The sequence below is a fragment of the Poecilia latipinna genome, unplaced genomic scaffold, assembly GCF_001443285.1.
Source record: "Poecilia latipinna isolate Pla-1442-1.1 unplaced genomic scaffold, P_latipinna-1.0 Scaffold951, whole genome shotgun sequence".
NCBI classification, from domain to species: domain Eukaryota; kingdom Metazoa; phylum Chordata; class Actinopteri; order Cyprinodontiformes; family Poeciliidae; genus Poecilia; species Poecilia latipinna.
The window spans coordinates 252,655-266,099 of NW_015113567.1; the positions used below are offsets into that span (position 1 = coordinate 252,655).

General features: G+C 38.7%; 1 protein-coding gene across 3 annotated transcripts in view; it reads left to right on the forward strand.

Moving 5' to 3' along the window:
- Nucleotides 1–13,445, forward strand: part of aff2 (AF4/FMR2 family, member 2) — a 199,996-nt gene that overhangs the window by 130,859 nt on the left and 55,692 nt on the right. For 2 of the 3 annotated variants that reach the window (XR_001427063.1, XM_015049538.1), the window contains exons 7-9: nucleotides 1,453–1,489; nucleotides 3,709–3,769; nucleotides 9,346–9,400. Coding sequence is in view for 2 of the 3 variants with exons in the window: in XM_015049538.1 (XP_014905024.1) it covers nucleotides 1,453–1,489; nucleotides 3,709–3,769; nucleotides 9,346–9,400 (153 nt within the window). In the remaining variant the exon portion in view is untranslated. The remainder of the gene's footprint in view (nucleotides 1–1,452; nucleotides 1,490–3,708; nucleotides 3,770–9,345; nucleotides 9,401–13,445) is intronic. The other variant, XM_015049539.1, reaches the window with a different exon arrangement.

Genomic DNA, 13,445 nt, shown 5'->3' on the forward strand with positions numbered 1-13,445 from the left:
AATTCCCTTTCTTCAAGTATGTTAAGGTTTTTTTTTAGTGCAAGCATCTTAGCACACTTGAAGTAAGACCAAACTAACGTACAAATAACTTTTCAGAAAGATATAGGAGCTTGTTTTAAGTAAATAATTCCTTACTATTGATGAAAAGTGGCAGATTGTTAGAACAGCCAGACTCAGAAATAGTTGTCTCCCACTTATTGCTCAACAATCCCACCACCAAGATTGTCTGAGACGGCTTGAAAATACTAAGTTAAATATATTTAATAATGCATTATTATTTGTACGTTATGTAACTATAGGTAAAGTTGTGTTTTAGTGTGTGCTCCGGTGGCCAAGTGATGACATTTCATTGTGCAATGACAATATTAATAAGTCTAAGTCTGTAAAACTTGAAAAATGTCTTGTTACATGTGAAATAATCTGCCATTGGAACTGGTATATTTTCATCATTATTAACGAATTATTGACTTGACACTTGAAAAGTTACTTTATTTTCTTATTTCAAGATGTTTGTACTAGAAAATTGACCAAAAATACTTGCTGAGATTTTGTGTTTTTGCAGTGTGTAGCTATAGGTGTTAATGGACTCTTTTAAGTCATTTACAAATGTTCCAGTTGTAAAAAAAAAAAAAAAAAAAAAGTCAAAACCAGGATTAATTTTCCTACTTTAAGCTCGGTTGTAAAGCAGCAGTTTATTGTCGCTTTTCATTCTGATTTAGCTTCAACTTACTCGTGCTTTCAAGCACAAAGAGCTGTGGTGGAAGAATGATTCGATGGAGATGCATGCCGCGGTCAAGGGTAAAGAAGGAAAACGTGCAAAGAAACAGAGCGAGCTGATAACGCTGACGATCTTAGAGGAGACAGCAGCAAAAACGAACAATGAAACTCTAAGAAAAAAATGAGAATTGTCCGTAGACATTTCTCATTTTGCACTCAGAGCAGCACAAAAAGTAAAGTCGCTTAACACTGGATGCAGATTGATCTATGTGAGCCACCCAGCATGATGCTCTTAGATAGCAGAAAAGGTGAAAACCCTCCTTCAGCGTAAAGGCTAACATGGTGTCTTATTTTCTTTTCTTGCACAAAAGGTTTAGTTTTGCTGTCTTTTGCATCACAGAAAATGAAACATTTTTGGCCTCCAATCACAACTTATATGCCAGTGACACGTCACCATGGTGATCCTACCGTGAGCACTCTCGTTAAAAAAGAAAAAGAAAAAAATAGTTTCAACTAGCTCAACAAATACAGTAGTCCCATTTTTTTATTGTTGTCGTTAGAAATGGATGTCACTCTGAAATCCAAAAGTGAAAAAGAGTTTTGTGCTTTTGCCTGATTGAACAGTAAGGCACCCGTTTGGCAAATTCCATTTAAAAAAAACGTAAATATAACAAAACTCATTCATTAAACTCATTTTTTCTGTTTTTTTTTCTCTCCTCTCTCCCATTTGGCCAGGAGACCCAGCATGTGACCTCAGCCTACAACACCCAGAGTAAGTCTATCAGACTGTAAACACAGCAGCTGAAGTTACGACTGACGTTGTGGTTTCTATGACGATAACGACATTCAGCATATATGTAAGGAAGCGGTTTGGACTGATGATCACTAAAAGTTTGATAGAGCGTTCATGCGATTGATGTGAAAGTTACATACGTGTGAACTTATATCATAAAGTGCGATGTTTTATCTTTAGGTTTTTCTGTGTATTATGCAAAACAGAAACAATATTTTTGTAAAAGCTGACAAAGGGTTCACAATCTAAATATGTAAATATTTCACAGTGGGATCAGTTGAGATTGTTATGTAACAAATACAGATTCATAAAAAAAAAATGGAGGAGTTTGATGTGAAGGAACATGAGTGACCTGAACCAGACCTTCTCACCCAACATCAGGAGTTTATGCTTTCATTTAGAGGAAATCCTCCATTTTATGTCTGGTTATGTAAATTGCGCCACCTGAGTGAAGTTGCCTCCCACCTTCTCCATCCTCCATCATACTGAACAAAATTAGTGTCAAACGTTTGTGCAGCAAAAATCTTTTATTTGTGCTGCTGTCATTTTAAAGATATTGATAAATGTCCCCAGAGGTCATCAAAGGTCAACCAGCCAGTCCACATTTTCAAAACCAAGCAAAATTGTCAATGTCAATCAACTGTGATACTAAAAAGGTTTAGCCGCACAAATATAGCAAAATTAATTCACATCAGTTTTGTTCTTTGTCGATATGAGCAGATAGGACAGGTTGACCTCTGATGACCTCTGGAAACTTTTTATTTAAAGTCTTAAAAATTATATCGGCACAAGTGCAAAAGCGGCACAAAATAAGTTGCATCATATTTTGTCTGATTTTCCAAATCTGGACTGGCTGATTGACCTTTGATGACCTCTGGAAACATTTATTAATATCTTTAAAATTATAGCGGCTCAAATGAAATCTTAGCTACACAAACGCAGCAAAATGTATTTATATCAATTTTGTTTGACTGTTAATGTGGGAGGATGGGAAGCCTGGTTAACCTTTGATAACCTATGGAAACTTTTTTATGTACGTATTAAAAAGTAGAATGGCACAAACAAATTTTTCCTGCACAAAAGTAGCACAAGTCGATTGACACCATATTTCACTTGATTTTGTAAATGTGAGCTGACTGGTTGATCTTAACAATGATGGTAACAAATCTCAGTGTCTTTAAAAGGATAGTGGCACAAACAAAAAAATTTGCTGCACAAACAGCAAAATTAATTTAAATAATTTCTCATTTTTTATTTTGTCAGTGTAGCACTGGGAAAGGCAGGTTGACCTCTGGTGACCTCTGATTTTTTTTTTTCTTAGAAATTCTAGCACCACAAACAAAAGCGTTTTGCAGCACAAAAGTAGCACAAATTGATTGACACCATGTTTCTTTGAATTTTTTTTGTAAACATGGTCTGGCTGGTTGACCTCTCATGACCTCTGGAAACATTTATTAATGCCTTTAAAATGATAGCAACACAAACCAAAATTTTTGCAACACAAACGTTTGACAACCAAATTCAAAGTCCAGTGCTGCTGGCGACAAGCGGAGCAGACAGCGTGAAAACTTTTTGTGATGCAGTAGAACAACGGGAGGTAAAATTCTCCCTGCTGCAGTGAAAATCGACACAGAGCGCCACGCAACATCCTAAAACTTTGACTATTGACTTCTTTCAGATCCCCCAGGCCCTCACCTGCATATGTGCAGCAATTTTAACAAAACTCTTCCTCAAGTGCTTTTCAGAGGTTGCTGATTTAAAAAATTTTTTTTTTTACATTAAAGCCCGACTTAAGCGCTTTGAGATGTTTGCTGGGCGCCAGTGAAGCCCAACAGTTCCCGCCTTGCCTTTTCTGTCAGGAAGTGAAACTGCTGAGCAAAACAGGAATTCAAAGGACTTGGTTCCAAGGAAAAAAAAAAAAGAAACTGTCTGAACAGTTACTAGGAGAAATAAATAATCTAGTCAGGTTTTATTGCAAAAATAAATAAAATGAGTGCTGTGCTCTTCAAAACCTGGCAACGCAAACAGACTGTGGCAGAGTCATTGTCCAGGGGTAACAATGCTACAAGACTCCTGTTATGTTAGTTTGGCTTCTGGTCAAGCACACAGACAAACCTTGACTTATGCAAAACGATGTCAAGAATGATTGAACATCCTCTGTCGTCTCCCCTCCTCCTCTTCCTCCCGTTGTGTTGCAGAGAGATGTACGGTGCCGGCTAACAAACCCGCTGCTAAACCATCCACCGCACCGCAGAAGTCGTGAGTACCTCTCCTCAAACACACACACACACACACATTGAGAATTTCTAAACCTGCTGCTGTTTCTTGAGCCTCAAGGTAAAATTAAACCTGACTCTTGGATGGAATTCACTTGTGGTGGGAAGGGGAAAAGAAAAAAAAAAAAAGGATTGTGTGGATCAGAGCGGGAAAGTGCAGCTACATTAATTTAACCCCAGCCAGCAGCGTATTGCAACACCTCCGTTCGCTCCACATCACTCGCAGAGTGGGATGAGACCGAGAAGGCAGAACCCCTGTGAGCCTTACTGATCCCACGTTTAACCAGTTGAGTTAATTATTCAGTCACACAAGCGGCAAACACCTCGAATGTCAAACATTTCCAGATTTCCAGCGGATTCCGCGTTTCAGTTTTTGTGGATTTTTTCTGTGGGACGTGACTCTAGATGAGTCACGGAAAAGTCACCTTTTCATGGATGATTTTGTTGAGTGTTCACTCCAAAAACACAAAATCCTACCAAGTATTATTGGTCTAGTTCCTGGTGCAAATATCTTAGTACACTTGAAATACGACAAAACTGACTTACAGGTGACTTTTCGGCAGATATAGAAGCTTGTTTCAAGTGGATAACGTCTTAATATGGCACATTGTTTTATTTATAATGTGGGAAAATATTGTTATAAGTGGAAAAAAAATCTGCCTGTGGAACTGGAACTTTTTCAACAATATTTAGGGAATTAATAATGACTTACAACATGCTCCTAAAAAGCTACTTCTAAGATAGTTTTGTCTTTTTCCAATGAACTAAAACATTTACACTAGAAACTGGACCAAAAAAATACTTGGTAAGATTTAGTGGTTTTGTGGCGCAGATATCATTTTCAGAGTTGAATCAAAACAGTCAAGTGGTGATGAAACAGTCTGAAAGTTAAAGCAACGTCAAAAAAAAAATTCAAACTAATTCACTGGAAAAGTTAAAAGTAAGTTTTGACTCTGCCAAATTGTGGCTAATGTGGGTAATGCTAACCAAATGCTAGCCACATGTGGCTAACGTGTTTTGTTGATTTAAAACTGTTTTAAATCAACAAAACAGTCGCTAATTAATTTGGCTTTTGTGTAACGTGATCAATGCAGTTAGTTTAGTTTTTTGATGTTTTTGCAAATGAATTCAGGAAATAAGGCAACAGAAACTTATGAAAATATAATCGTTCTATTTTTAATGGGATTATATTAAATGATTCTTGCTCTGCTCACCAAAAGAAAAAAAAGGTCAATTTTCTGCTTTAAAAAAAAGGAGAAGAAAAAGCTGCTTATTTAATCTGTTTGTTATATTTGCCACTAATAAACACGACGCTTCATTTACTGCAGGCATTAGGTTGCTTATTGTTTATGCTTATGAGCATTTTATGCTCATAAGCATAAAATGCTCACTGTGATGAATGGGTCTACCGCATGTTCATCAGATGTAAATGTTATTTTTCCTGAATCTTTACTCTATTGGAGGAAACACAGTCAACCCTGAAAGCGATGAATTATCTTCATTCAGCGCTGAAGAGCCCGGCTTTGGTTTAGCCAAGATCCGATCACATGACCTTCAGACAGCTGCCTACGAGTGAGTCCATCTTGGTGGCATCAGAAACGCTTCTTGTCTTAAAAAATGACTTTCCACCTGTTGGGAGAGTTTGGCTCTGCGTTCGCAGAGCAAGGCACTAGCGGATCCCAGGGTTACATGTTCACTTCCTGCCGCTGTTTCAGGTGAAAGGATCGCCGCTTTTGGTATTTACCTGCAGCAGGCGAGTGGCTGATGAGGAGAAAACAAGATGTCGGCTGCTTACGGGCGGCGCTGTTGCTGTTTTTGACCCGGACTCTGGGGGGGTTTGTCCACGAACAGCGGGTTCAGGTCAGGGTGGATCTGAGTCAGCCGAGTGCTTTGAGTAGAAACACTCGCTTAAAATTCTGTATGTCTACGACACAGTACCAGGGCTATAGTAAGAAAAAATAAAAACGTAAAAGTAAGAGAGTAAAGTTGAAATAACGAGAATGAAGTCATAATATCATGATAATAAAATGGAAATATTACGAGAATAAATTCAAAATGTCACAAGAATACAGTCAAAATATTGCAAGAATAAGTCCATAGTATTTTGAGCATAAAGACAAAATAATATGACAATAAAGACAATAATTTGAGAACAGTTATACTATTAGGGGGATATATTTATGACTGAGTTATCATAACATTTTGACCTTATTCTCGTACTATTATGACTTTGTTCTGAAGTCTTTATTCTTTATTTAGGTGATATTGTACTGCTGTAGTTTTTTTTTTATTTCATTGTTTTATTTTCTTAGTGTAACAGTCCTATAGTGTATGAGCTGTTGTAGTTTGCTAGAGGAGTTAATCGATGCATCTCCTGTTGTGTGGCATCACTTTGCTGAAATAAATGATCTCTTTGCTGAGAACGCTGGTTAAAAACATTATTGTCAAACAGTGGAAACAGTTTGATCCAAACATGATGTGAGTCATGATTCAGCCACAGAGCTCAGTGTTTTCTGCTGGGTCTTTTGATGTGACAAACCAAAATGTCATGGCTCACGTCAACTATTTCGAAGGAATACGGTTTGCCTCCAAAATAGTTGACGTGATCCAAACTACGGCCACAGACCTCAGTTTTTCTGTTGCGTCTTTATGTGGCGGGCCGACGTTAGAACCCAAACCGTAACTGTGAGCAGAAAGCAGCTGCACGTCTTTCTGGTTTCTGACTGCAGCAGCTTTTCAGGTCTGGAGACGAGCGTGTTCACAGCATGACGCTTCCATCACCGTGTTTTAGTGTCGTGGGTGATGTGCTGTGCTGGTTTTCCTCCACAAACAGGATATTGGACTCAAGCCCAAAAGTTTGTCTTTATAAATATTTTAGTACATCTGAAATAAAAAAATAAAAATCCCTCACTTACAAGTAACTTTTCAGCTTGATACGAGAGCTTGTTTTTGGTAAATAATTCCTTAATATTGATGAAAAGGTAACAGTTCAATTGTCAGATTATTTCCCTAATAAGACATTTTTCCCATGTTACAGGTGAAACAATCTGCATGTGGAACTAGTGCTTTTTCATCAATATTAAGGTATTATTTACCAAACACAAGCTCCATCATGCTGAAAAGTTACTTGTGGCAATTATATCTTTGCACTAGAAACTCGACTAAAACACTTTGTAGGATTTTGTATTTTTGCAGTGCAGTTATGGTAAAGGTTCGCACTGAATTTAAATTTCGGGAATGAAAAATTCAGAACACAAATGCACACCGCAGTCTTCAGATTTTTATTGGTAAAGGATCATCATTTACATTCCACTTCACAACTTTGCAACATTTTCCGTCATTGGAGGGGAATTTAAAAATTTGGCAATCTCCATGAAGTAAATACTGACTAGATATTACTCATTCTTTGTATATTTTTGAAAAAGTGGTTAAATATTCTTACTTTCCTTTTCACCTGTAAAGCCAGTGTTAGCCAGTAAATCCTCAGAAGTCCTTTAAAGATTTATTTTTTTAAATAAAAAAAGGAGCTTTTGCTTTGAAAACCTCGGGCAGCAACCATTTAAATTGGCAGCTGAAAAGCGACCAGAGGCGTCCGCGTTTGAAGCGGCCAAATTAGAGCCGCGAGCCGCGTGTTCGGCTTCGCAGTCCGTCCTTGAAGCCAGTCGATTCATTCTGTACTCGGCCAGATCTGCCTCTGAAAGTTTCTGCTCGGGAATCATTTAATTCCTGGGCGTCTTTTTTTGACGCGTTCTGTGAGGCAGATTTTTTAAATGTATTTATTTATTTTCCCCCCTCGTTGCTCACCTCGCAGTAGTGAGAGGCTCCACGTCACGTTTTAGCTCTTCGGTCCTTAACGGTTTTAAATCTGACTGCGTCTGTCCCCAGCAGCGCTGATTCCCTCTTCCTGGGTGTATTCATGTCCTCGCCACCGACCCGCCTGCCTCTCTCGCTTCCCCGTCTCTTCCCGGCCATTATCGTCTCCATCGCGCTCGCTATCGCTCTCTCTCCATCTGTCCCTCCTTTTACGAAATGAAATATGAATCCATTATTCATCCATTCAAACATATCTATCATTGCCCCTTACATAGTGCAGATTTTTTTCCCCTCTCTTCCTACTCCTCCTCAATGTGCTTCAGTTTTTTTATTTTTTGTATTTTTTAGCGTTTCAGGTACTGACAAGAGCGGTTCGTCAGGCAGTAAAAATCCCTTCAGGGGATTCTCCTGTCATAACAATAGCAGCGCCAGCTCAAAATAAAAGGGGCCAGTGTGTAGGTGTTGAGTGGGGGGGCGTGTGTGTGAAATGCTGCAGCAACTCGCTGGTCCACATACACACCTGAACCTGTGAGCTAACGAGCAGATGAGGCTAATAGTGAGGTTGTGTTGTGTTTTTTCCTTTCTGAGAGATTAAAACACACAAAAAAATAATAATATCAGAAGTAGTGTTGGAACTCGATTCAAATTGTTAATCGAGCTAATTGTAAGATTGCTAATTAACCGCATTTTAATCAAAAACCTTGACGACAAAAGAAGCAATGTTTTAAATTTTAAAAGCCTTTTGTGCTGCCAAATTATTGAATAAATAGACATGTTTATATGGCTTTAAATCTGTTTGGGTAATTCAAACAACAGACTGGACTGTCAGCAACTTTAGCAACGTCATTATATTTATTGAATTTTTGTAACACAAAGCAAGTGATACATTTGACGTCAGATTTACATTAAACGACTTAATCCACAAGGTAAACTAATCTAAATAATAAAGGAACAGCAAAAAGATAACAAAAAAAAACAATAAAAGGAAGACTTAGTCATCTGTTTCACTCTCTTAGTTCATAGTGTTTCAGAAACTTTGTGAACTTGGTGACCATGTTTCTTCAAAATGTTAGTTACTTTAGTGACGATAGCAACATTAGCCATGTGTGCCAGGTTAGCATTGGGGACATCTCAATGCTACATGGTTAGCATTGGGATGCTATTTTAGAGCTGAATAGTTTCAGGTATAAACTAACTCCTTGTAGCACATCTTGAACATAACAGGAGCCTTTTCCAACGTACAATCAGATCATGTTTTTGAAGTAAAAATGAACCCACTGTGGGCTAAGAAAAGCAGCTTTGTCATCCATCACTGTTGTCTGCTGACACTGTCTGTGCATCAGATTTACGGGCGTACCAGAAATGCGCAAATACAAAGGTTCCGGCTCTGGATTTTTGCGTAAAATAAAAGACAATCACATTAATTGTGTCAAAATGTTCGACACGTATGTACTATGTACTTAATTGAAATGAACGCATTAAAGTCTCAGCCCTAAGTAGAAGTAAATGGGGCGTCCAGGTGAAAAACAATCCTCTTTGTGTCTGTTCACTAAAACCTGAGCATCTGGTAGGATTTTCCTTCATCCTTCTTCCCCAACATGAGTCACCAGCACCGTTTCAGCAGTGTAATCCATCCGTTAACTGGAAAGAGTCTTCAAAGGGAACAACATACGGTCATGGCTGCGGTAACCCATCTGCCCCTGTGTGTGTGTGTGTGTGTGTGTGTGTGTGTGTGCGCGCGCGCAGGATGCTGGAGGATGACCTGAAGATCAGCAGTGATGAAGAAGAAGCTGAACAACAGGTGAGGTTGCTCTGCAGTTTATCTTCAAGTTTTGTCGCTATTATTCACGTTACTATTGTGATAACAATAAAAATGACCATAAAATTTATTTACAACTTCTCTATTTTTAACTGTGTGACTGTGGCTGTGTGTCACGGTGATAACAGCCCCACAAACACAAATGCTGCTTTTGAAAAACATTCCCTTTTGTAATATTCTTCTATAGGACACCAGTCACATGAAGAAGTGTGATTTGCATCACTACACATATTAGCTATATTTAATCGTATTTTCAAATGTATTGATGTTTATTGATTTTTTTCATCAAACTGTGGAGAAAACATTAAAAATAACAATACGGACAGTTTTGTAGGTCGCGGTTTGCTTATGTAAAGTGACACATAAGCGCACGCTGAACAGCAACGCATGATAGACTTTAAAAATAATACACATTAAAAACCACTTACCACTTTCCTTCTGCCTCAGAATTCTGCATTACAGAAACATCTGTCATTAGTTTGCTTTAGTCGAGCTCTGATTCATTTGCCTAGAAGGTTTCAGTTTGTTTGAGGAGGTGTGACCAAAAAACTGAACTCTGGTGCGGTTCAAATGCATATGTGAACACCAAGAGGACCAGAAGTCGCTTTAAAAGCAGGAAGCGGACCACAGCGCAGGGCATTCTGGGTAAATAAAACCAATATAAACGTGTGTATCTAGCACTTGTGGGGAGAAATGGATCATGATGCTTTTCCAAAGACAAAAGAGAAATCCTACAACCACTAAAATCTGACACCGCTCCATCTTTGTTTTCATTTCGTGAAGGAGGAAGTTGCGCTCAGCAGCGTCTTCACATGTTTTCATGTTGCTTCCTTCAATGGTTCTTGATGCGGCGCCACCACAGGCGAGGAGGGGAACAGGTTTTTAGAAGGGTTTGGTCGGTTTGACACAGGTCAGTGTGAGAGAGACGCACAGCAGCTGAAAGTGGAACAAATATTGCAACTTTTGTTCCCAACTGAACCGAATCTCCCGGAATACCAGGCGTTAAAACGCCTTTAAAACCCCAACAAGATCCACTGAAGCTTGTGTTTGTACAAGTTCAAGAGACACTAACACCATATTCAACGAAACATCAGGTAAATATCTTTTAAAAATGGCAATAAATACACTTTCATAATTATTTACTTATTTTTTTCTGACAAATCGAAATTGGGACTTTTCAAATCAGCCCCGTTCACAACTTAAAGGGTACGGGGTCAAACGGCTGCTCTGCTTCTAACTAAAGTCAACATATAGAGCTGGAGGAAGCGGCCCTGATGCCATCTGAACACGTAACCTCTCTGCTCCGGAGTCGGACGCATTACTGCAGCGCCACGAGGTCGGCCAGGCAGCCTGGCAGGGGAAACGCTCAGATCCTTTACTCAGTTCCCAGTAAAGCCTGGAATCCATCGGAGACCTTTTCTTCTTTTTATTTTTTTAATGAGATCAAACTAGCTGCTGCTGCTGCTGCTGCTGCTGAGATCTCCGAGCACGGCAGTCTTCAAATGTCATGTTTGTTTATTGCGTCTGTGCTCTCCAGATCGAATTATAGAAGCATTTCAAGGATCATCGATAAAAGTGCGACTAACAGAAGACTAATTAGGAGTGTCACAGAAAAGTCTGGATTCCTAAATGAATGGGAAGTCTGGAGGACGGCTGTCATGGTGGCAGGCACAAACTCTCCAAGGAGTTTTTTTTTTCCTTTTCTTTTTTTGTTCCTTTTTGTGGTTGTTTAGCAACAGCATCATGAGAATGCAAGTGGTAGTCTGTTATACACCAGCTCCAGTAAGGAAACATAGAAAGCGCTCATTACTGTCCGACATGCATGAAGTCATTTGACAATAACTGAGTCACAATTTTCCATACTTTTGATCAGGTGATTAATTGTACATTTCAAATCACACAAATGAAAATTATTGCTGTCGTTTTAATTCATTTTGTGATTAATTGATTCATTGCTTATGGCGACAGGCCTACTATTACTGAGGCAGGCATCATTTCTGCTCCACTTCTGACCAGCATCGTTAGCCGGATGCACACAGACATCCAGCAGCTTGTTCTTGTGGAAAACAAAGCCACAGTGAATGGAAGTAGCTAAAAGTCTCACTTTTTCACACTCTATCAGTCACCTTTATTTGTGGCGTAACTTCAGTGCCGTTTTAGTTTAGTTTTGGGAAAAGGCCCTAGCTTTAACGTGTTTGAATCTGGAAGAGTGCGTCCCTGTCTGCTTAACACTTTGTCGCGTTTTATTTTATTTTTCCCCGTAGAAGCTGTGACGTAATCGTGTTCGGTCCGTGTCCGCTGACTAAAGAATTCAGATTTGTCACTGCGGGGCACGTTGAACATGGACGTTGAACGTTGAACGTTGTCCTCTTATTTTTTATTTTTTGTCTTTTTTTCTTTCCCATATGAAAATTGGCAGTGTGGCCTTCTCTTTGCTAATCACTGTCATCACGCGCTAATGATGCCAGAGATGAGTTCAAAGCAGTCAGTGGGGTCCGTGCTTCGGTTCCCTCCCCCACTGTGCAGACGGATATCAGCGCTCATCAAAGAGTCCGCCAGATATTCTCCGTTAATGAAAAGATACAGATTCCTCTCATCCCCTTTTAACTCCCCGTTTGATTATATAATTACAACCGGGGTAAGACATAATAATTATAAACGATGGCAGGTCATTTATAGTGGTTTTAGTTGTTGTAATTATACCGAAATGAGATCTTTTAATCACAGATATTTAGTGTGCGTTCAGAAGCACGCCCCGGCGTTGAATTACTCCTGGCGTGGCGAGGAGCCGGGATGAGAAAGGAAGCGCGTTATTAATTTATTGTCTCCATGCATATATTCATTTATTTTTGCCGTCTTTAAAGGCACTGCGAGTTCTTCGCCAGTTAAACATGTACTTTATTTAAGTAATACTAAATGTCAGTGTTAATAATGTAAACTTCACGTTGCCGCGTTCCAATCAGGCACTTTTTGTCCCCGACGCCAATCTGGGTCATTTCAGAACAGGAAGTTAGAGACGCTAACAAAGTCCATGCCTGATACTTTAAGATCAAAGCCATGGACACAGTGCTCTGAATTCACACACTAAATTTCACCAGTTTATATTAATACTGTGATTCTATTCTATTTACCTCAATTACCAGTTATGTTGCTTATTCACTAAAGCATCTATTTAAATCACCCAGAGCATTATTTATCATTTCTTTGGAAATAAATATGATAAAAACCACATTATATATCCAAAATAATAGTTGTTTAGTTGTTTCCTGTTTTAGGTCAATCAGGATTAACAAAGTTATTTATTTTTTCTAGATGCCATAATAATGTACAAGGTTCATATTTTAGCTGAAATCACAGCTGTTTGTTGGTCACACTATATTGATTTTAGTTGAAAAGTAAAAATCAAAACACTGACTGTGGTGTTTGGTGGTTTTTCAGAGGAAGATTTTCTATTGCTTTATAACAAGATTCTTAGGGAGAAAAACTTTTTAGCGATTGCATATTTCTTAAAACTTCCACCATGTTGTGACAGTCTGTGAACAGGTCGACCTCCTCCTCCATCTCCTCAGCGTGCTAATGGAGGAGAAACAACTCACCGTTACAGGAAAACTGTTTATCCGGCATCATCTGTAGCTATGCTAAGGCTACGCTAACTAGCGTTAGCATTCAGTCTCTGAAGAGGGTGACGTCACATCAGAGCCTGTTGATTTTCCTGAAAAGATTTTAACATAAAAACACATTTCTTTGTTTTATTTTGAAAATATACATATAGACAGAGAAATGAAAGACTTTACTTCATTATATCTTTTTCAGAAAGTTGAACTTTTTCTTTTTATTTCTCAACCAGAAATAAAGTAGTTTTACCTTTTTTTTTCTTCTTTTTTTTACCATTGATCTCTGATGAAGACAGGGACTGGGAACGATTTTGGGAAAAGCAGCACAACGTGTGGAAGAAAAAAGAAAGAATGATGGGAGCGACAGATATCTCGAGATAAAGACAGACGAAAGAAAAGCAGCAGGCTGAACG